At 38.9% G+C, this 25,550-nt stretch overlaps 1 protein-coding gene across 4 annotated transcripts in view; it reads left to right on the forward strand.

Annotated features, from left to right (window-relative positions):
• Positions 1-25,550, forward strand: part of LOC133520517 (uncharacterized) — a 90,502-nt gene that overhangs the window by 44,661 nt on the left and 20,291 nt on the right. For 3 of the 4 annotated variants that reach the window (XM_061854988.1, XM_061854990.1, XM_061854991.1), the window contains exons 3-4: positions 5,506-5,644; positions 18,470-18,582. In XM_061854988.1, the coding sequence (XP_061710972.1) occupies positions 5,506-5,644; positions 18,470-18,582 (252 nt within the window). The remainder of the gene's footprint in view (positions 1-5,505; positions 5,645-18,469; positions 18,583-25,550) is intronic. The other variant, XM_061854989.1, reaches the window with a different exon arrangement.

Below are 25,550 nucleotides of genomic sequence, written 5' to 3' on the forward strand. Positions count from 1 at the left end.
ATATAAGACTTTATTTACAACATTTGTCAATTATTTGATTTATAACTAAAGAACGTAGATCGTCGAGGGCGGAGCTCGCGTCACCGCCTATGGTGCCGTCGTTGGTATACCGAGTGTTAAATTTGGAATTTAGAGCCGAAATAATTGGGTTTATTGCTAGGCTCAAGAAGGTTGGTCCGAGTGGGTCACCTTGATGACAGCAGACCAAGGAGAGAATTTGATGATGTCTCAAATGGTACATAAGATTGGAGGGATGTCGCATGTAGCATTGCCAGATATATGGGTAGAGAGGCCAAGGATATTCTTTTGTATCTATGTTAGCAGGGTGCTGACTGCAGTCAGTTGAATGCAATATTTACGAGAAATATGATTTGCTCTGTCCTCAAAACACTTATGTTTCCGACTTCCTGATTTGAAGTCCCGTTTTCGAATGATTCTTCTTTTAAATTTAATAACATCTCTGAATGAGGAACTTTTATATGTTACGAGTATGTCGCTAGTTAGACCTACGGCCGGTTGCCTCTTACAGTAGTAATGTGCTAGGTAGTTTAATTTTAGGTTCTAGGTATTAGAAGCGCTGGTGGTCTAGCGGTAAGAGCGTGCGACTTTCAATCCGGAGGTCGCGGGTTTGTCCGCTGAGTTGCGTTAATCGTCGATTCTTGCATTGCAATGCAATGCGACCCGCCTTTTGTTTACCATCACCAAAAAACAGGTGGACATAAAAAGCACAAAACATCTGTTGTGTAGGTAATTTCTTAACTATTCACAATTTGATATAATTGTGAAGGAAGGCAAGGAATAAACAGTTAAAACGGGACGTCGAAAAGGTTTTGTATGGTCGGAATGCCTGCTCACATTTTCCCCTTAAAGTAATTTACACGATGCTTAAGTTACCTACTGATTCAATATTCTGGAACACCTGAATGTAATTAGCAGTGATACTGCTAGCGACTTTAGAGCGATGCACTCGGGTCGAGGGGGAGAGACAGGTTGTTCAGATACAAGCAAGTTTGGCAGCCGTAAACTACTGATCAACTCCTCAAACTCGCATCTGTCCTCCATCGCACAGAAATGAGATCTCTCTTCCATTTATAACAAGGTTGCTTTCGCGATTACGCGGTCAATTGAGATCCGAGGTTTAGAAGGTAAACAGTGGAAATGTTCCCGTTAATTAGTGGCTCGCTCCCGACGATGCGCCGACAAATTACCGGGTGACATTCAGTCGCCGCACACAAATAAAACGACCGCACAGTTGGTCTCTAGGGACCGCATTGTTCTTCCGAGCTATATCCATTTGAAACAACTTTGTCTAATGTATTATTATCAGGTTAGTGTATTTGTTACGTAGTATAATCAAAATCGTTTAAAACTGATCACTCTGAATGGCATTTCTATACAACCTAACCCGTTTTCTTTGCTATTAAGTTGTAAATTAACCTCTGTGAATTTAATGATTCGTTATGTAAACACGCAATTTATTTCGTGTACTCGTAGTATCGGTGTCACGGAGAAAATGTAAACCTATACCTGTCAGATTACTTTTCAATATTACCACCAAAGGTTGGGTTGTAGTTTGAAGAGACTCCGAGGTCGTCGTTTAATTTTACTCCGGTTTTATCAAGTTAGTTTAAGTAAATTAGGCCTCAGAACGCCCGGGCTTAGCATTTGGCATTGAGAATAACAATCTTATTCTCTCTCATTTAATTGTAATAATTGAAACTGTAATAACTCTAAAATGAGGATCTCATAAAGCACCTACTTGTTTGCTTTGTGTGCGGTAGTCGTTTTTTACTGCACCGAACACTTGTTTATCCTCCGCCAAGGTCGGAGCACACTCAAGTCCACATGTTAAACGATGTCATATTGGAATCACTTGTGCATATGATGCATGCAGAGTATTAATTAGAGCTCGGTCATTAGTTGACACGTGACACATCGGGTATAGGCGTTGTAGCCGCATCCATCTCGTAGATTGGTTTCATATTGAAATGAACGGCATTGTGTTGTGTTGTGTAGTGGGCTTATCGGCCTGCCCAGGCATTCCCATTTAGCCGGATTTGCCATTAGCCCCTCTTTGACAAGACATTGTTATGGATGTCCGTGCCAATTGGGCATACCGCAGGCAGTATTATTTAGTTCCGGATTTGTATTTGTTACCCTGTATTTGACTTCAATGGATTTCACTGTAACAATATTAACAATGTTGAGGAAACATGATGATAACACACTTTCTTATACGCAATTAAGATTGTTTATGAAGTAGGTATTTATTTTTTCTGAGGCGTGATTACTATAGTCTCTATTTAGATAGAGAAACTGGCTCAAGTTGAAATTAGAGATATGTTTTATAATTTGCTTTAAGTACCTATCTTAATAAAACTGGATGGAATTAATTTTAATGATAGATAGACGAAGTTTTAAACAATATTTGTTAGAAATGAGACTTAGACAGTGATTGAAATCTATGACAGCATAAACTAAGTAAGACATGTTTTGTGAAGACGATTTATTGAGTAACGTCACTGGAATGAGAGGTGAACCCTGACATACCGCCTTAACTGTTCATCGGGAATGTTAAACACACGCTGTGCCACTTTTGAAGTGTCGTCGTAAATCACCCACCGGCCCCGACCGCGTCAACTCCGCAGTTACTTAAGACCCGTAAGCGGCAATTTCCTCGTTTTGTACAAATCTTTACATGCAGCTGTGTCAGCGGGCGAGCTGGGAGCAATTTGCGTGTGCAGCCGTGCACAGTAGGCGTCCGCCTATAATGAATTGCGGACGTGTTCACAGATCGTGCACAACAGCCACGCAACACCCATCCTAAACTCCTATCTGAACAACCCTTTATTTCCGAATGTGAGCTCTACTTTCCTGATTACAAGGCTGCGCCTCCTATACCGAATTGAGCGATATTGGAGTTCGTGAAAGTTACGGGTAACGGTACAGTAATGCCTGCAAACTAGCCTGAGCTCGTTGCATAGTTGCATTATGCACTGCGCTTAATCGCTCCCAGCCCACTCATAAATTAATAGTTGACACGCTATGCCCTATGTATTAGTGTGACGGCAGTACCTAAACACAATTTAGTTGAAGATGCTATTGCCTGATTTGTTCGCATTGTGTTTTCATGTTAACGTCATTTAGCAAACTATTTATAAAGTGGTATTCATTGTCAGTAATTTTTGACCTCAATAGGGGAACTGGCTGTTGGCTGCGAATTCGGGTAAAGCTGGAAATCTTAATCAAGGTATTAATTTATAGAATATCGTATCGTTCACAAAATCTTTAATAAATATCGAGCGTTGAAAGTTGAAACAATTTTTAAAAGTCCCGCCACTTACTACTTAATTAAGGTATAGTGCCGTTGTTGCCTCGAATTCTTTTAAACGTCAATGAGGCGTGACATTTTTGGTCACAAATAATAGTTTCAGATCAAGAAACTAAATCCGAATCGGGGTCCATATCAACCTCTTCATCATTAATATGCAATTAAATCCAATCAGCCGGAAATATCGAGCACTAAATTGTCTGCAAAACGCACATGACGAAAACTTTCAATACGCGGTGATTGCAGTAAATATGCGAGCGGCGCGTTAACATGAAACCAGGAAACGGCGACTCGATGACGGGTGTTGCTCATAACGCGAGACTAGCTGAATGCCAGTGTACGCGCTAAAAAACGATTTAAGTCAACACAGTAACATGCAAATAAGTCCTTTTTGAAAGCGTTGGAATGGTACATTGGCTACAGCGATTAGCTACGCTCTGAAATATGCACATGGTCTGTTTCGATTGTGCAAGTTAATCTGCATCAACACGGATATTATAAAGGGCAAAAGAGTATGGGTTTGATAGAGGTAGTATCAGAAATCACTGAACGTAGTCATATACTTAGAAAGACACCGTGTGTTAAAGTTTTACTAGGTTTGGTCATTATTTGACCATGACTGCGTTAATCCACGTTAAAGTTATAATTTTCATATACGTTGTCCAGTGGTTTAATATGCCTTTGTGCATTAGGCACTGTAGGTAGGAACACTAGGTACTATTTTGTTTATTAAGCGAGTTTTCAGAATAGAAGTTTTTGTTATTCATTGATTGGCAGTTTTAAAAACACTACACTAACATTTAAGCTGAACGTTTGCTCAGTAGTGCTACATTTATAAGATATTTACATGTGAGAGAAGTAACCGGTAGAATTTAATATTTTTTGATTTGATTTTAGATTTAAAGGACAAAATTTGGTATAAGTACCAATACTTATCGTACAAGACTTTTTCATTCAGCAGGTATGCCTTACTATGGCTTAACTTAACTATGGCTTAAGGCTAGGATTATGCAAGGTGTAATATATATTTTATAAATGGTGACAAAAAATTTACTTGTTACATCTAAACTTTACTACAATAAATACTATATACATTACTGTCTAATTAAAATTTAGAAATTTTCTTATTAAATAGAGTATTTGTTTCTTCATCTCTGATATTCTATGGAAGTTTATTCTAGACTTTTATTTACATTACGTGTGGACTAGAGGCGTGCATTGGAATTCTGTCTCTTAGTCGTAACTTACAGTTTGTGGGTATTTTTGCTACTGGGAAGAACTGGTTATATTTTCTTAAAAATTTGCATAGTTCAAATATGTAGGTATAAAGACGTCAGGGTCATAATGTTGAGCTTGGGAAAATGTGGTAGATAGTTGCAATCTATTAGATTTATGTTTACTAAGATCCTTGTACATTTATTTTACAACAGAAAGAAATCGTTAACATTTGTACTGTTGCCCCATATTATAATCCCATTCCGTAGCGTGATAGGCACAAAGAACTGTATTAAGATCGGTGTGTTTCTTTATTTCCATTAAGGCATAGGTAAAGCTTGATAGCTTTGAAACTATTTTTTGTGTTTTATTTCCAGTTCATATTTGTGTCAATTTCGAGTTCAAGAAGTTATGATAAGATAAGTCAATACATTCCAACGTCCGGTTATTGTAAATAAAATGTATATATAAATGACGTTCTTGATGTGGTTTATATTTCAATTCAATTCAAGGTTGTGAAGATCGAGCCAGTCGTTAACTTTGGTTAGAATGTTGTGTAAAATGGAGTTTTGGTTATTAGGTACTATTAGTAGAATAAGGTCAACTCTGTTATCATAATTGTCTTTCGATCTGTTTAATTTTAGTCTGCAACGAAAGCGTATTTATGATCCGTATATAAACGAAACAATACTGAGTAACCATGAATTACTCTCATCAATCATTTTACGAGAGATTTGTCCGAGCGGGGTCTCCGACCGTTGACGAGGGAGCTGAATGTGTTCGATTTTCATATTACAATCTCTTAATCTAGTTACCTTTATTCGACATAGTCATTAACTTCCAAACAGTTGGTGTCTCCTGCCAAAGAAGCCCTTTTTTTTTTCAAGGGTCCCCATATCACTGAACGGTTATGTACCACTGTTCTGAACAATGTCATCAAAATTGTTAATTGTCCGCAGGTGGTAAGCAAGCCGTATCAGGCGGCGTCGGGCGCGGAGCTGACCAAGTTGTGCAACCACAAGCGGAAACTGCTGGCGACGCTGCAGGCCCGAGCGCAGTCGCCCTCCACGCCGCCGCCCATCGCAGATCAGAAGAAAGGTACACCATTGAAATTTCTAGTGATTAACTAATTCTAGTAATGAGTCTAGGTAGTCTAAGGACTCTAGATATATAGCATGAATGATATATAGGCGATTTACTCGTATACTATGAATAATCTTAAATTACTCTTTCGGGCTTGGTCCCTAATCTATTAAACAAAAGTTATATCTTCCTTCATGCAGTGGTTACACTGCTACTGCCAATAACCCCGACATAAGTAACGGGAACAATCCCGTTTAAAAAGCAAATTTACTTATTAGTATTATATGGTACAAATTCATAAAACAGCCCATTCGGAGATAACACGTTTTGTTATCTCCAAAAATATTACCACCCGCATACTTAGTGGCTTATTCTTTTCTGAATGAGCTGTCACATAAATTAGAACCTTAATACTATCACGATAGTTGCTTTTTAAACGACCATGTCACGCTTTGGCACGCACCGAAGGTGCTCTGCATAAAGAAACAAAGGCTTTTGTTTAACAGATTAGGAACAAAGCCCGAAAAATCATCTGAGATGATTCAAACTATAAGTTTCTTCTCGCGTTTTTTCACCGACTTCAAAATTCACACATGAGATTCTCAACTCGGTTGCATCATGTTCTTTTTTGATGTAGATTTGGATATTTTTTTGATTGAAAGTATAAGTAGTATAAGTAGGTAATACCTACACATCGGTCCCATTTTTGTAAAAATCTAGTTCTAACTAGCTATATAAGGGTTTTCCAATTATTCAAAGAATATTACCAATAATTAAGACGTGAGGGGACGACCGCGAGAGATCACCATTTCATATAAACGTAGTCCCGATTTTCCTCTCTGGATATTGACTTTAGCTATGTCTCTTCGTATGCTTTTATAATAAACATCAAAATGTGTAAATATATTTTCCATTATGTCAGTATAAAAAAGAGGAAATTGAGGAGTACAGTTGTATGGAGAAGCGGTCGTCCACTATCCTTTTACGCGCTTCTTATATTTGTCTCAAGACGCCTTGTTCTGTCAGAGAGGTTAGAAGGTGAATAAGACCCGTATTTCTTGTGGTAAAACCGTATTTTTCTTGTAACCTACGCTAAATTTACTGTTTTACATATTTTGCGAGGTGTCTTATATAATATTGTTTATTGCACAGTAATTAGCTCAATTTACATTTATCAGGACCCGTTAAAGTAGTACAGTGTAAACTCTATATAGCAACACTCAAGGGACCGGACGTTTTTTGACCGTATAGAGTTTTCGTTATAGAGAGAGAGAAATGAATACTAATGTAAACCAACTATAGCCAACAAATGTCGACGTAATAGGGAGTGAATCGTTATATCGAGTGACGTTATATTGTGTTTACACTGTATATTTATAAATTATAATATGCGCCTCCAAGAGGATTTTAACAGGAATTATAACTTTTCATTAAAGTAGTAAGTACACAAATGGTCATTCTTGAAACAAAAGTACTTACATGATGATGATAAATACCCAAGGTACGTGACATTACAAACCATAAATTGTGCGTTTATTAAATTTTCTTTACCCTCATCCTGTCCGTTAATACCGTTGGTTCAACTTTAATCTATCGCTGTAATTAATTTTACTTAAGGCTCATTGATACTTTAAAGTTAAAGTAATCGCCCCGACGGCGCTTTGCCGGGTAAACAAATTACTTTGCGAAACTCAATCTGCAATTTGACGGGCAAACAAGGAGAAATGAGAGAACAATAAACAAATTATTATTCATGTCATAAGGAAGGAGCGTGGGATGAGAAGAAAATTGTTGTCGAAATAACAGAGGGTGAATTGTGTTTAGTAGATGCTCGGCATTGGCAGAGTGGATTTATTTCGAGTAGTCCATCTTTAAGATAAAAGTACTAAGTAGTAACATCAACGAACTATTTAGAATAACTATAGAAGTCTGACTAGAGCTCAAAAAAGATCCCATGGGTATTGTGCTACGAGCTACTCAATCGTACATCGAGCAGTTTGACAATGTCAAATATTGTAATGCGCGCAAGAGGTTTGACATTTATAGAATTTTATTTTAGCCAATCTTAACTTTTATTGACCATTCACAACTTTTTAATAGCGAAGATGTGTATTGGATAATATTCAAAGCTGCGGGCGGAGCATGTAAAATTATCATTATCTTGACAGATTATTGTTACAACGACAGTTCATTAGGAAGAAGAGGTCTGTGCGCCGTCGGAGATCGGAGGTGCGGCGCATCTTTTCCTGTGGCTGTAAAGCCGAATCGCAGCACGCACTTCCTGCCACAAAGATCGCAGGTGAAGTGTGAATCTGTTGATGGTTCCTATGAAGTGCGAAGTCTTATCTGCTTTAAGTCATCGAGCCAGACTTCGTCATGCTTCGCTATGCCATCATGTAAAAGGTTACGCCATTCCGCTCTTTTAAGGGCTTCCGTTTCCCAGGTGTTCGGGTTGATGCCAAAGGACAACATGTTCCGCTTGCAGGAATCTATAAAGCGAAGCATCGGGCGTCCGAATGGTCTTTTGGCGTATGCAATTTCACTCAGCATCACTGCCCGGGGAAGTCTGTCTGGGTTCATACGTAGAACATGGCCTAGCCACCGCAACCTTCGCTGTTTTAGGGTGGCAGTGATTCTGAAGCAGTCGACAAGGTCGAGAGGGTTCCGTTGTCATACGGTCCTTTCAGGTGACTCCGAGAATCGTACGTAGGCAGCGCATGTGGAAAGCATTTAAGCGATGCTCTTGTTTGGAGTAGGTTGTCCTCGTTTCAGATGCGACAGGAGGATGCTTAGGATGCATGTTTTGTTATCAAGAATTTTAGTAGAGAGTTTCAGCCTGTTGTTATTCCAGACTCGAGCTTGAAGCTTTCCAAAGTTGGCCGCAGCTCTACCTATTCGTGTATCAATCTCTCGATAATTGCACAACTTGCTGGTGGTAGTCGATCCAAGATAATAAAAGTTCTCGACTACTTCAAGAGTATCATCACCAAGCATGATACTGGGTATATGATCCGTGCCTTGAGGCAGAACCACGGTCTTTTTACTAAAAAAAAAAAACAGACGGATGTTGAAAAGGTGCCCGTTTTTCCTTGTATGCACTCCGACGTCACATTCTTTATAGGCCACCATGGGGAGAACAGAAAAGAATATACCAAAAAGGGTGGGAGCAAGAACGCATCCCTGTCTTACACCTCGATTCACATTAAACGGGTCAGAATCCTCCCCGTTAAATACCACAGTACCACGCATGTTGTCATGGAAGGATTCTCTTAAATATTATAAAATTATGGAAAAGTGATAACTGACAGTGTTATGTGTCAGATTAGTGTCAGTCATATGGACCGTTTTCTGAAGTCAGAAATGTACTGAGCTTCGTCTATTCCGTCGCTGACTAGCATACCTGGATTGCGCGCAAAAAACAAGTGTAGGTACATGCTACAAAGGCTAGTCTGGATTAGTAGTGACAGGGCAGGGACGAACATTAACGGCTTTGGAGATTTTAACGAGTGTGACACGAGATTTTGCTCATGTTGCTATGATGCCGTTATGATTCAGCAAGTCATGGTCGACGGCAGTGAGTATTTACTTATGCGAGTAACTGACTGTCTGATTGGCTGGCAGGACCATGGGCTTGAAAGTGTTACCACGTCCTCTCTGCCTAGCTCGCTTCCCTTTCCGAGCTGCTCCCATCGTCAGCCAAAGTGTAAATGGGGTCTAATACAGTAATACATATATGTCCCAGACGACTACTAGTTTACTGTCATTTTCCCTACACCGTGGCATCAGTATTCATGCCCGGTCGACTCGCGTATTCTTAGCCTTATTTCATTTCCGCCATCCGACTGTCGCTTTATTCTTTGCATCGGAAAGAAGAAATAGTGCAGAATGGAGTCTGTTCGTGAAAGCTTTTGAAATATGTTTTCGATTCTTGCCTAGAGGAACTTTAGACTTAGATAAACAGATCTGATGAATAGTTTTTATATTTTATATGTTTATGTTTTGACATAAAATACCTTTTCTATTTTACGTTGACATGAAGAAAGGTAAGGTGTTAACAGAATGTTTTTCCCTTTAAGTCCGCTCCTTAGACATATTGGCCGCAGCCAGTGACAATTCCTCTTTAGGTACCTATTAAATTGACATTCCTTATATGTAAAATACAATGTCTCGTACAAATTACCTATGACGGGTATTCTTCTAAGAATCCATGTCGCCATTATAGGTATTATCCCGGTAAATGTGTATTGTAGGGCGTTTAACTCCAATACGGACGAAAGTGTGCAAAAAACTGAAAAGTCACAAAATGACCCGTAAACAATTACGACTTTCTTTATTGTGCCGTTTTCTCGACGTTTTGTTTAGGTTTTTCTTTTTACGTTGGCGTTAATCGGCCTCGAAGTCATAACACGTAATACGGTTGACCCAGCAATTGAAAACAAAATAAAAGTTACTTGATTGTGCAAATGAGATTACGAGGGGAGGTCCAAAAGTCCGCGGAATGGTGGGGATGGGGGTGGAGGATGAGCATAATTTCTAGTATAGTACTATTTAGGGACTTATTATGGCTATATATTATAGCCAGTTTCAGCCTAATTAATTGAACAAAAATATCGTCGTTTTTATCTTTGCTGTCGAAATGAGCCAAAATTTAGCTCTCTAATTCATCATCAGTGTAAAATTTTGTTCCCAGCAACTGGGGGGAGGATCCTAAATTTCGAATACACATTTAATACATTTATTAAGGGCAGCCATCGCAATACGACTCTTGTGAACTGGAGCATTTTCTTGCAGCAACAGCACACCCTTGAGAAATGTTCCTCACATTTTTTCTTTAATAGATTCCCGTATTTGCTCCAATAATCATGCGTAATAATCTCCAGTAATAGTGACACCTTTACCTTTATATCAAAATTCTTTGAAAGTATCAAAAAATCGTAGCTCCAGCCGATTAAGACACCTTGAATTTCTTAGGTGGTGGAATTTATTTCTTGTGCCACTGCATTGTGCCCTGTTTAGGCTCAGGTTCCAAAGGATGAACCTAGGTCACATATCCAGTACAGTCAGCGTCAAATACTTTTTAGCAACCAAAGTAGCCCTATAGTTCGGTACACCATGTATTTAGTATAGTGTACCGAACTATTTGGCCACTTTGACTGCTACAAAGTATTTGACGCTGACTGTACAATCCGCAAACGACATGTTTTTTTGGCCACACTGTTCCAAAAGCTTCCTGGTCGCGTCGATTTTTTGTCGCTTTGCTCTATTATTGCAAAGTTCTTCCGGATTCACTTGTTCAATCGGCGATATTTTGTAAACTAATTAGTTCATTAGGCTGAAACTTGGGATACCTAGTTGGTTACTAAGTTCTGTTACTCGATTTGCAACCTCTTTATTTCCGTTAAAACGAATGCTACCGAAAAAATGACATAATGTGATGGATTTTTGAGCTATAATTATATACCACACAACGCTTATCTCGTCGTATCTATAATGAATTGGGGCCTAAAAGAGAATCGTATCGCAGTCATTGCGTTGCACAAATGTGGGCACCCGCTAAACATGATTTTGAAGTTGCTTGAAAACCTAAAAATCAACAAACAATTTGTTTATCGCACAATTAATAGATACAATAGTACTCTTCGATGACCGCAAGAGGTCTGGAAGACCACGCACCGTTGGGACCCCAGCTCTAATAAAGGCAGTGAAGGTGAGAATTGCAAGAAATCCCGTCCGGAAGCAAAAGTTGTTGGCAATACAGATGTCTGTGAAGAGAAGCTCCCTAAAAAAAGCTATCAATGAAAACCTTGGACTACATGCTTACCGCAGACAAAAAGGTCATTTGCTTAATGGACGATTAAAGACTATGAGGCTAGAGAAAAGTCGCGTGCTATTGAAGCGGTACGCACAAAATGGCCACCGAAAAATACTAATAATACCGAGGATGACTGGCCTCGTCATTTGAGGGCCAGAGGAGGCCATTTTGAATGATATTGTCATATGTAATTCCTGATTTTGTGTACTTCATTTTAATATATAGTTTATTCAACTTTCGGTCGTATATTTTATGTAGATAAATATTATTGCAGTAACTCAATTTAGTAACCAACTAGGTATATATTCATAATAACTTTTCAAATAGTACTATAATAGAAATTATCCTCATCCCCATCCCTATCCTCACCATTCCGCGGACTTTTATTTAGACCTCTCTTCGTAGTTCTAAGCCAAGAAGTCCATTGTTTGAAAGTTGGATTAAATTAAATCAAAATGAAAAATTTACGTCAGTTGTATCCTATTTTGTCTTCATATTTTAATAGTAGTGAGTCGGGTAAAGATTCATCTAACAGAAGCTTCGCCGGGAGCATTATTATCCGATTAGCGGTGGGCCCGGCGTTCCGGACGCAATCTCCGCGCGGCTCTCTTTATCCAATTACACGAGTGTGAACTGGGAGGATTAGTCGGCCCGGCTGCCGGTACGGTAAGGAAGCGCACCGGATCCGAGTCGGAAACCGCTGCCCACTTCATTGAAGTTCATCTAACAGAAGCTTCGCCGGGAACATTATTATCCCATCTAGCGACGAGCGCGGCTTGCTGGGCGTGATCTTCGCGCGGCTCTTCCTCTAATTATCTATAATGGGTGAACTAGCAGGATTAGTCGCCCCGGCTGCCGGTACGGTAAAGAAGTGCACCGGATCCGAGCCGGAAACCACTGCCCAATTCAGTGAGATTCATCTACTTCTAACAGAAGCTTCTCCGGGAGCATTATTATCCGATTAGCTACGCGCGCGGCTTGCTGCATTGGCGCAATCTTCGCGCGGTCTTTCATCCTATTACTCTAATGTGAATCGGCAAGATTAGCCGGCCCGGCTGCCGGCATGGTGAGGTTTGCGTGCCGGATCCGAGCTGGAATCCGCTGCCCGCCTCACTGAAATACATCTACCTAACAGAATCTTCGTTTGCTCCCGCATTTATCATCCCAGTAGCAACGCGCGCTGTTCGCTGGGCGTGTTCTCAGCTCAGCACGGCTGTTTACCTAATTGTATTACTTACACATCACAGTGTGATGAAACGGCTAAGGCATGATTACTGTTTAGTATTAGATTAGACAGCCCCTCTATAATCATGCGAGCTTTCAGTGCTATTTTGCCTCAACTTCGCTTCCTCCTCGTAGTTTCTACTTTCTAGTACTTGCTGCAGAAACTGTTGGTTGGAGCTACCCCAAGTATCAGTATCAGATTAGATGGCCCGTATATCGATACGGCAGAGTGCCGTGCCACATCCGTAAGGCCCTCAGCACACGAGAAAGAGAGACGCGTAAGCGTATCATCAAAACCACCAAGCGTCGCGTAAGCGTAATCACTTTATATGTAAGTAAAATTTTATTAGTTAAAAGCCTGTAGATGCTGTACTCGCTGGCGTCAGATATCATCGGCGGGTGTATCTATCTAATCTAACTTTTTTGTCAGATGAAGATTTTTTTATTGTTTGATATATATGTCAGAAGTTTTGTTTTTTACGAGTGTATTACGGCTATGCTGGTATCACGCCAGAAATCTCATACGCTACTCTACGACGACGCCTCGTGCGGACTTGTTTGAAGTTGTACGTGCTCGTGCTTTCGTTCTACACGCGTATTACGATACGCTTACGCGTCTCTTACGCTTTACGCGCCGTGTGCTGAGGCCCTAACGGATACCGCTTCAGACCGGTCTTACGCGTGCATATGCATAAAGTTCAATTTTAGTTTAGACACTTCGGTGACGTGGCGTCTCAGTGACTGCTTTTGTGTTTGACACGGCGTCGAAAAGGTTAAAATAATTCTACTTTTTTTTTAAATAAATATATAATCGTAAGTAATCAGTATATATAACCCCTTATCCAACTACAGGAGACGTGGCTAACTGTGTAAACCGAACGAGATTAATGCGAACCAGCCCGGAGTGCGATCTCTGGTAAATTGCTAGCCTTACTTAAGCTGCAGTAATTAACAACTTCCCGTATGCAATGTTGAGATCGTTTACTACATACGCAATGTATAACTCTCATTTATTTTCAGTTGTATATCGTTACCCTGCATACTATATCAGTAAAACGTTAATATAAAATAGCTAGTAATATTGTCAAGAGTTCTGACGAGCAACATTTTAAACAGAAGTATATTTTCATAGTAATAGAGATGAAAGGTGTTTACCCGCGCGATAGCCATTTCTCCCAGCGCAAGTTTCATTCACATTTCATTTCACACGAGCGTGTTATCATTGTGAAAACGCCCATGAAACAATCGATTTATTGTAGTAACAATTTTCAAACAGGGTCACTTCACGAAATTCAGATGTCAACTGATCACCATCATGATCATGTAATTTAACGCCGTGTGATTTCTTTCTTTGGGATTTTGCGAAAACTCGGGCTAATGGGAGTTAAAAACCGAGATCCAACGCGTTATCAGTAAGAGAGCCACTTTATTCATAGTCATCGAAAATTTATTTATTTATTTTAAACTTTTAGGCACAAATACAAGTATAACGTACAATAGGCGGACTTAATGCCTTGAGGCATTCTCTACCAGGCCACTACTGGGCCAAATAGAAATTTGTTAAGGTTATTTGAAAATATCATGAAAATAGATTTTTAAAAAAGAGAATGGCCTGGCGTTGCCGGATATTTTATTCCGTACATAATCGGAACATGTCTTCTTTATAATGTTACTAGGTACCCGCCCCTGCTTCGCACGGATTACACAAAACCTCAAGATTCACTTAATTGATAGGTGAAAACTGCATGAAAATCCGTTCTGTAGTTTTTGACTTTATCGCGAACATAAAGACAGACAGACGCGGCGGGGGACTTTGTTTTATAAAATGTAGTGATATAAATGTCAGAACTTACTCAAAAAATACGTGTTTATTTTTAAATGAAAAAGTGCACTCTTATTGAGACAACCTTTATAAATTGTATATGTATACCGATGTCGATCGCTATCAAAAATTGGACGGTGATCTGTTCAATGTACTTATTGATTTATGAACAGTATCCTGTATAATGATTTAAACGGTATGTATCGCTATCCGCAGACCGCTATCTCACTCGTCTGTAGTTCTTTATTACTTCCCACAGTCAATATCTAACTAGATATCCGTTCGCGCACTCAGATGTTTTGCCACCCGATCGTGCGATTTTAAAGTCATACGCACGGCTGAGCGATAAAACTTAGTGCAGGGCCTTGGTTCCGTTTCCTTACTTTGGGTATATAATTATTTACAAATGGATGCAAGTAAAACATTTAGCAAATGCACGCAAGTAAAATATGCACCGTGTTTTTTGTTAACTTCGGGGTATGGCTAAGTACATTTAATGAAACTATTAAGTTTCAAATTTTGTTATTTTTTTCTTTTATAATAAATAAATATTATAGGACATTTTATTACACAAATTGACTACGTAAGTTTCACAGTAAGCTCAATAAGGCTTGTGTTGTGGTTACTTAGACAACGATAAATATAATAGATAAATATTTGTAAATACTTAAATACACAGAAAACACCCATGACTCAGGAATAAATATTCGTGCTCATTACACAAATAAACGTCCTTACCAGGATTTGAACCCGGGAACATCGGCTTCATTGGCAGGGTCACTACCCTCTAGGTCAGACAGGTCGTCAAATTATCTATGTTTTGGTAGTTTATGTTTTTTTTTCGTAAAATGTAATTAAATGCTGCACATAGCGTTGTTGTAACATGGACATGCTATTTACCTTAACCAAACAATTGAAAACTTTGGAATATTAATATCATATCTAACATAATATTGTCTGAGATAGTACTTGCGTTTAGTTAGAAATGTAAAAAACTCATACTTATTACTAATACATATGTAAACAGGCCCTATTGCAAATGTACATGCTCATAGAGGCCTTAACAGATAAAAATAAATTAATTAGAACACCGGTGTCTTTGAGAGAGTAACTTAATTTAAGCTCAGGTAGGTACCCTTGAAATTAAAGAAGTTCAAAAAAAAACACGGTGTATAAAGATCTTGTACGGTAAAAACCGGGCCATGCTCGATTTGTTTTTTTTTTTTACTGGTTATCTTGAAGCATCAAGAGATGAGTACTTAAATATTTTAATAATCCTCGGATAAGTACAATAAATTAAAAATAATACAACGATATTCAAATGTCGATTTGGACATATATGTTTTATCATACCTATATTTTTCTAACTATTTGTTTACCTACTGTCATATCATTCTATTGCAGTCTTCGTTTTGCAACTTAATTTATTTATACACAGTTACACATAACATAAGCGCCAGAGAAAAGTTTACAAGCCATGCCGCTACCTACTTACTTCCAAGGCACTAAAGCAACACTGAAAAGTGGTTGGTCGGGAGGGTAGTTGTTTCTTGTAACAAAGAGGGTAGAACGATCTCTTTGTTGTTAAGTGGCAGCCGGCGGGGCGAGGTGCGGGGGTGCATTTAGTGCATGAATAGCGGGTAACTGCACTTCGTCACTGCGGGAGGAACAACCTAAGCCCGACACCCCCGCCACTTGATGCTAACGCCTCAAACATTTATTTAGACTGATTAAATTGTACTGTTTAAACAAAGGATTAGAAATCACTATATGTATATCTCAGGTACTAAAATAATATCACTTACAACTTATGTGACCAGCTTAACCCTTTATCTTTATAGCACCCTATAATATCATATTTTTGTATTTGTTTCTTATACAGAAATTTTAGGACTTTAAACGGGCGATGATGATTGTAATGTGTATTTTTTTATCTGGGCCGTTAAATGGTTGAAGCATACCTAAAAGGTATATATATGTAGTTTTGTCATACCATGCAAGTTATGGATAAATACCAATGATTTAATGACAAATATCTAACAAATTACAGATTAATTGCAGAAGGAAAAATGACTATACCGCAGTTTTTTATTGCACTATTAAAACAAGAGATTAAATATTGAACCAGTTATTTAATCAACCCGTTCAATAAATATTCCTAATAAAGTATGCCTCGTGCTAGCAAAAATAAAAACCCGATTCGTATAATTACACGCCTTGTTAACCCCTGCCTACGAATTTCTATAAGCGGTCCCACGGTTGCCGTTCGGGCGCCACTCATTAAGACCCCGTTTTATCCCCCTCGCTTGCCCACCTTAATGTTGTTTTCGAGCTTTTAAACAACTGATTACAGATGATTAAACAACGAAATTTCATTAATTACACTTATCAAACATTTTCTCATAATTGTGCCGTAAAAGAAATAAATAGTAGTCACGAAGAACGTTAAGAAGATAATGTTTGTGAACGGCATTACTGCGCTCGGGACGGCCGAATGGTAAATCGGGAAGTCTACACGGCGAGCCGCAGAATTGCGTAATTACCGTAAAGGAAGTCGGCCGTTTAGAGCAAACAAAAACGCTGGCGACTCGATCGGTGGCAACAAAGGGACGTAATTTGAAACAATCGGCGGTGGTGCAGAGCCGCCTGGCGTGGGCGCGCACCCTCCGACTATTGATCTGACGACTCGCGCCACCCCAGCGCCCCACGTCTCGCCCGTCGGGCGGACTCCCGCACGCCGCCCACAACCCGTATTTTAATTGCAAATCTGCCAGATAATGTGCAAATAGATAACGGTATTATATTCGGCTCGCTAACTAATTATGAAGCGCTATCAAATTACAAGCACGATATACTTTCAAGCGCTCGGGTCTAGCTTGAGAGTGATCTAACGGTGTAGTGTATTAACGACGTGTTAGCTATCTTTACATTCGCAAACATAATACAGTATCTACATACTTAATCTTAATACAAAGGAGATTGAACGTTCCCACTCGGAGCCACACGGGCAATCCTTGGGTTCGTTTAATACACAAATGGGTCGATGATCGGATGCTCTCTACTCTTCCGATTTGTTGTGGAACCGCTTATTTTCCATTTCCTTCGTCCAGAATCTGGGGCGTTCGCAGTTTTCTTCGGAAATGAATATCGATAAGGGTATATTCAAATAGATTTTGTTATATTTCTCAATTGAGACGATTTAATGACTTAAGCTTTTTCTTATCAATCGTAAGATATTGTAAGATGCGATTTGATTAATTTGATTTGGAATTGTTTTGATAAGTGCTTATTCTTTTTAGGGGCCAACATTTTTATATACGTACACTATAGTCGATTTTATATTTAATAAGTAAATATGTAAATGTTTTTGTTTTACTTATTTGGTCGGGGCTATTTCTTTCCAATTATGAGCTGTCTGGAGAGCGGGACAAAGTCACGAGGTCGGTCCCTCTCAATAACGTCATTGCGACAACTCTTTGTGCCCGCTGCCCGCAATCCATGGCCCGCTCATTTCGCATTTAGGCCAAGCTTGTACGAGCGGCCGTTGATCTCATTATTTATTGACATCGGTGTTAATTGGTGACGTTGTGTTTATTGTATTGTGTGCTGATAGTTTGATGATTGTTATTGATTGTATTATGTACAGAAGGGTACAAATAGTACTATACATATTTTGGATACGTTTAATTCGCCAAGGGTTTATTGTTATATATAATAAATGTTTACAAAATTTTAGAAAACTATCTTTGTATAATTAGCAAGCAATTTTAGGAACTTTGATGTGGACTGGTGGCCCACTTATAAAAATGAAAATAGGAGTTTGGTTCAGATGTACCTACTTATTTTAAATGTTAGTCCTAAACATAAGCTTTATTATTTAACCGTAAGCTGTAAACAGTTTTTTTTACAGTAAATAATCAGTAATGAACTATTCATATTTACAATACAGATATTTATTAATAACGTCTTTTTTATGTTTCAGCAGTCGGTACGGAGTTGAACGCCCTGAAGAAGAAGATGAAGAAGCGAGCGTTCCCGAATATGAGCGTGTCGCAGCTCATGGTACAGCGCGAGCGGCCCCTCGCGGACTTCAAAGTATGCACATTCCTTATTTATACTTCATACATTTTGAATTGGTTCGGCACGGAGTTGAACGCCCTGAAGAAGATGAAAAAGCGAGCGTTCCCGAACATGAGCGTGTCGCAGCTCATGGCGCAGCGCGAGTGGCCCCTCGCGGACTTCAAAGTATGCACATTCCTTATGTATACTTCATACATTTAGAATTGGTTCGGCACGGAGTTGAACGCCCTGAAGAAGATGAAGAAGCGAGCGTTCCCGAACATGAGCGTGTCGCAGCTCATGGTGCAGCGCGAGCGGCCTCTTGCGGACTTCAAAGTTATGCCCTTCATTTCTTATTCATACATATTTCATCTTCATACATTTAGAATTGATTACTGGCGTTGAGCACGGGTACAATGTATGATTAGTTTACTTTATTATGAATAGCTTTGTTGCAGGCTGATTCAGGCGTGCTCAGAAATAAAATTTTAACAATATAGGTATAGGTAATTTATACCGTTACAAGAATATTTACATGAAACATAATGAGTTCGAGAAAATTGTTAAATGTAAGAACAAAGTTTATGAAATAACTGAGTTAGAAACTAGATATTATACTTACTAACTAGGTAGTGATGTTAAAAGATAATTTTTATTTAACAATTAAGCACAATAATCATTACACTAAAAATACATGTCAAAACATAAAATCTAAAACAAAAACGTAAGAACATAAAGAAAAAAAAATAAAACGTAGACACTAAAAAAAATAAGCTCATTACTTAATATACTATCCTACTTATACTATCAACCCCATTCCGAGTATTCCGACCCCCATCCAGCCCAAAAGTACCAAAGTTACTTGCGGCATTGCCGCGCTGGATGGCAAGCGATATTTCGTTGGACAAAGTAGGAGCCTGAACGGGGATCGCACCCTGTATCACGTACACGTATCCCCAAGGCTCTAACCAACTTTTTTTCCTCCGAGCACCACGGCCTAGCCGTTTTCACCGCGACCGGAACAAAATCGGTACTGATTATGTGTTTATTCAAATTCTATATTTCGGTTTTTGGTTGGTTTTGTCAAAAAAAATATCAAATTAACCGATGGCTAAAAATGGCATGTGGGGCTTTATAATCAAAGTATCCGATATTTTATCACAAACGCAGATTTTTGATGGTTAGGCTCTGGTAACACTATTCCTGATCCGTTATCCGCACCTGAATCAACCTGCAAGGCAAACACACTCAACAGCGAACGCACGTCTAAAACGTCGGCTGCTGTGAGCCAAGTGAAACTCGTGAAAGGCCTTTTTATAAATAGGTAATTTATCGCTGTTCTTAGTTCTGCCGTCGCCGATAAATAAGATCAATCTATACAAACCCGGAATTAAGCCTGTCTTACTTTAAAAAAATTGCAATTACACGAGTCGAAATTCCTTATCTGCCATTTCGAAATATCAATAACTTTTAAGAAAAAAAAAAACAACTTCAATGAGGGAGACCGGTGCAAGAAAGATTATTGTTGATTTTGGATTTCATAAAGTGAACTTAAGAAGACTCCTATGCCTAATCATGTAGAAAAGGAGGTAAAATGATTTTTTTTTGTCACTGCATCCACCTTGACACATTTCAGATTTGCCCTATGGTTGACTGGATGGATGGAGTTCCGTTCTGTTCATCATCGGCAGTTCCATTTCTTCAAATGTCACTTCCATGAATGTAAATGTTTGATTTGTTGATGAAAATACTAAGATCACTATACTTATATATGTCTTTAAAATTTGAGCCGTTCCCTCGATTCCTCATGGACCCCATCGTCAGAACTCGAACTTGTCAAAAATTTGTCTTGAAAATCTAATTTGCTTAACAAACACAGCGAAGATGACACATCGCCAAACGTGAACTATGCGTCGTTGATGAGTTCCATTCTGATCATCATCCCCAGTTCCACTTCATCAAATGTCACTTTTTAAAATGTAAATGCTTGATTTGTCGATGAAAATACAAAAATCACTATATATATATATATACCTATCACATTTGAAGAGTTCCCTCTATTCTTCATGGATTCCATCATCAGAACTGAGTTTTGACAAACACGGGACTAATTTGTATATATATAAATTCAATATAAAATAATTTTTAAAATAGGTTCAGAAATGACGGAGTTATGAAGTTACAAATATAAAAAAAAAACATACAATGAATTGATAACGTCCTCTTTTTGAAATATTGAAGTCGGATAAAAAACGGTATAAACGATTCGACAGCTTGACGCCTACTGCTAGACAACCAGACATACACTTTTTTTGCCTAAGCTGAAACGGAGGCGGAGATAAAAGCAAACTTCCCAATAATTCGAATCTGAAGCGGGGGTCTTCTTCCTCGGACTTCAACGCGCACTCCATTCTATGGCATAGTTCATTCATTCCCCATCGATGCCTGCCTTTTCGGTTATACATAACATAAGGCATATCTCGCGTTCTATCGTTGATCACGTAAAAGGTCGCTAGCGAAATTGGTACAAATGAAAGATGAAGTAGCAAAACTTCTCAATAATTAGTGTTTCGTAGATTCTGATGCAGTCTTCTCCCTCGGACTTCAACACGCATTCCATTTTCTATTCATAGTTTATTCTGTTACTCGTATGCATAAGGCAGTTCTCGCGCGATCTTAGTTCACTGATTACGGGAAAAGTCGCCTACCAAAATTTGAATGGAACGAGATGAAGAAGCGAAACTTTGAATGAGCGTCTCGTAGTTTCTGATGCGCTCATCTCCCTCGGACTTCAACGTGCACTTCATCCCTATGCATAGTTCATTCATTCCGGCTCGATGCCTGCCTATATTCTATTGTGCAAAAGACATGTCTCGCGTTTTTAGTTCGGTGAAAACAAACATTTGGGTGGAGGATGAATAACCTATGATATGCTCAGTGTTTTGTCTCTTTCTACAGATTGTCTTGCAACTTGACTTTCAAGAGATTTTCTAAGGGACAGATCATAAGTATGATGTATGGAAGGTAGAGGCAAGGAACAGAATCTCCTTAGGCAGAACTGTTGCAAAAGTGTCCAGCTGTCAGCTATAAATAATAGTTCCAAATCTCTCCAGAGTAGCGCTAGATTAGCGAAGAATTTAGGCGTTATTGACGGAGTGAAGTGCGCTGTCTATGATTAGATTTTATTCTCAAGTATTCCAGGTATTGTAGCGCCACCTATTTACGGTTTTTTGTCGGACACTTTTTGGTATATGGAGATTCTGTTCCTTGCCTCTATCTTCCATAGTATGATGTCAAGGCATATTTCACACCAAGCATTACTTTTATCCGCAACCTCTTGTTTGCTTTAAGCTCTCAGCAACAGTAACCCTCTCACGTGAGGGTTTGGGATATCGTCCCGCGTTAGCTAAATGCAGATCGGGAACTTCATGCACATCTTCACTAAAAGAGCTACTGGTGACCAACGAACTAGAAAACTATAAAAGTCTGACTAGAGCTTAAAAATGACCCCACGGGAATTGAGCCGCGAGCGACTCAAGTACTGTGCGCATATTGACAATGTCAAATATTGTGAACGTATGACATGCCATTTTATTTTGGCCAATCACATTTTTTTTATGGCAGGAAATGTTGTATTGGGTAGTATTCAAAGCTGCGTGCGGGGTGTACAAAAGCTTGTGGGTACAGTCAAGTGTAACAAGATGGGTGTACACATCTTACTCAAAAATATGACCCATAGCATCTTATTCCAGTATAATAACTAATAAGAGCGTAGTACCATATTTATGCGACGATTTATTCGATACATATTTTTGCACTTGACTGTACCAAAAATGAAATTTTTGCCAAAAACTTATAAGTATAATTCCGTCACTGCTGGTGACAAAATAGTTGGCAAAGACAAATACAAAAGTATTTCAGGAAACCTACCTTGAAGATTATAGTTTTCTTCTCTCTGTTTTGTATAGCAGCATATGTGGTTGCAGAGTGCGCCCTCCCGAGATCAAAGTGTGCAGCACATTAAGTATTCATAGCGGCAATAAGTGCCGGCCCGCTGCCAGCCTTTACTGTCTATTATGAATATTTTGCGATTCCATTTCCGTTCAGTCCTTGGCAATGATTTTATAAGATTATGATCTTGTTTTGTATTTGTTGGTGAATGACTGTACTTGATTTGCAACAATGTATTTGAATGTAACTAATATTGCATTTGTAAGTATTCGCACAGCTGTTTGTTTTTTGTTTTACAAGATATGGTTAAACTTTATTCTATGATCATTATTATGCTAACGTGAAATAATTAACAATATATGAACTTAGTAGTTATGTTCATGTATGTGTGTTGTTCTTTAGCGCGAAGGACTACCTTGTTCGTTATTCTTAAGAGGAATTCCTAGTTGCGATTTTTCCATACAAACGCTCTCGACTGATTCCTCCCTGGATTTTTAACCTAGAGCAGTGATTTTTTCAAATAAGATCAATATCATCAATATCTGTGCCGCTATGTTTTGCTTTTTTGGATTATTTTATTTTGAAGAAAGATACAGCGCCTCGAAAATTGCAAAAACGGCTCAATTGAATTAGATAAGATAAAAGATAAAAAATATGTTTATTGCACAAGAAAGGACACAGAAAAAGTATACATCGGTTGTTTTTAAGAGTTGGTGCATAACTAGATTGACAACAGAGTTTCCAGGAGTCCCCGCACTAGGCTAGGCCTGTATCGCGGGAGACCAGAAGTGCATATAAATGTCATGCAAGTCAACGAAAAACGAAAATTTATTTTTATATAATAAATATGACATTCAGGTTTATACCTAAGTTGATACATGCAGTTTTCAGTTTTTAACTATTTATCTAATGCTTCATTCTTTATAGCTTCGGTTCTATACTAATCTTTTAGTCAAGTTCATTTTATATAATTAATAAAGTTAATGTTAAACAATTCTTAGGAGTAATGTCTCAGTTTCGCTATAATCAAGTGACAACAACCAGTTGAGGAGTAACCTTTTGGCTACATGCACAGTGCAATTAATTAATTCGCTCTGAAACTTTACGGCCATGTTGTAAATCGAAGAGCAGAGGAAGTCGCCAAAACGTCTCCCAAAAGCAGTGTTAACCCTCGGAACAGGCAACTTGAATACGCGTTTAGATAGTAATTTCGAATAATATTCGGATTTAGCAGCGCGTTTATGAATCGAGAGACAGACTTTATGTATGTAAAGCTGGCGGACTGTCAGTACTTTAGCTTCCTGGTAGAGGCTGTTTGTCGGATATCTGAAGGGCTTTTTGAGCATTACCTTTAAGACCGAACGTTGGGCTCTTTCAGCCATTAAGATTGACGTCTTTGCAGCACTGCCCCATACTCCAATGGCGTATGAAATTAGAGACTGACATAGAGAGATGTATGTATTTTTTAAAAGGCTCATGTTCGCGGAATGTCGAAGTTTCTTAAATATATACATCGTTTTCCTAATCCTATTGGAGAGACAGTTGATATGGGATTTGAAATTTAAGTTTTCGTCTATAACTAAGCCCAGATATTTGATAGAGTTGGAACGACATATGACTTCACAAGAACATGCTAAGTTACTGACATTGTTGCAATTATGAATTTTGATTAGATTTGTAGAATTAGTGGGACTGGAAGCGGCAGATTTATGAAAACACAAGAATTTAGTTTTTTTACTATTTAAGGTCAGTAGGTTATCTCGAAACCAACAAGCGGCGTTACTCATACCCTTTTCTGCTGCAGCAAAAGCACTCTCCCAAGTATCGCCTTTAAAAAGAATCACTGTGTCATCGGCATAGCAGATTATTTCAGCTTGGGGGAGGGAAATTTTATGAATATCGTTAATGTAGATTAAGAATAGTGTAGGCCCAAGCACGCTCCCCTGCGGGACCCCGAAATCAACTTTATCCAGACCGCTGCTGTGGCAATCCACTTTAACCAGTTGACTTCTTTCTGATAGATAACTATCGAACCAGGCCAGGGACACGCCCCGAATCCCCATTTTCTCAAGCTTTTTAAGAAGTATTGGTCTAGACACAGTGTCAAAAGCCTTGGCCAGGTCCAAGAAAACGCCGATACAATTTATGTTATTATCCAGGTTTAAAGATATTTCATTGACCAAGAGTGAGATTGCATCTTCAGTGGACCTGTGTGCCCTAAAGCCAAATTGTCTCTCCGAAAGCACTCCGCTCCTTTCAAGGAATTTTACGAGTCTGATATTGACTAGTTTCTCCAGCATCTTCGAAAGAACACTAAGTAGGGATATAGGTCTATAGTTGCTAGGTTCGTTCTTAGCTCCATCCTTATATACAGGGGTGATAGATGCTATCTTCCACTGCTCTGGGAATTGACCTGAACCTAAACTTAGGTTATAGATATGCGTTAATGGTTGCAATATTAAGTGACCAACAGACTTTATCAGGTCGCTGCCCATACCATCTAGGCCCGGTGCACTATTTGTTTTGAGCTGCGAAATGATATTCTTGATTTCGCTGGCATTTGTCGGATGCATGAAGAAGGATTCGGAAGGACTTTCTCCTATGTTGACTTTGGCAGCTAAAGTCCCCTCAGATTCCCCAGTTTGAGCAAAGATTTTATCTGCAAGCTTTTTTCCTGCCGACGAGAAGACGTGGTTGCACTTATCCAAAGACTGTTTGGGGTCACTAGGGTCAACTAGGTCCGGGTGTTGAGTCGGTTTCTTTGGAATGTTTGCATATATTTCTTATCGTACTCCATAACCTCTTGGGGTCCTTGTTGTGGGTCAAGAGAAGGCTTTGTTCATATTCGTGTTTTAGCTTTCTTAGAAGGTTGTTAAAGTAATTTTTGTACCGGTTGTAAGTTACTTTCGAAAATTCGTCATTTGGATTTTGCCTGGCCTTTAGGTGTAATCTGTCTCGATGCCGAGCACATCGAAGCAGCCCTGGCGTCATCCATGGTTTTAACGTAAACTTTTTTCTACTAAGAATAACTTCCCGCGTGTTATTTTCAACTA

This window comes from Cydia pomonella, chromosome 8 (assembly GCF_033807575.1).
Source record: "Cydia pomonella isolate Wapato2018A chromosome 8, ilCydPomo1, whole genome shotgun sequence".
Lineage (NCBI taxonomy): Eukaryota > Metazoa > Arthropoda > Insecta > Lepidoptera > Tortricidae > Cydia > Cydia pomonella.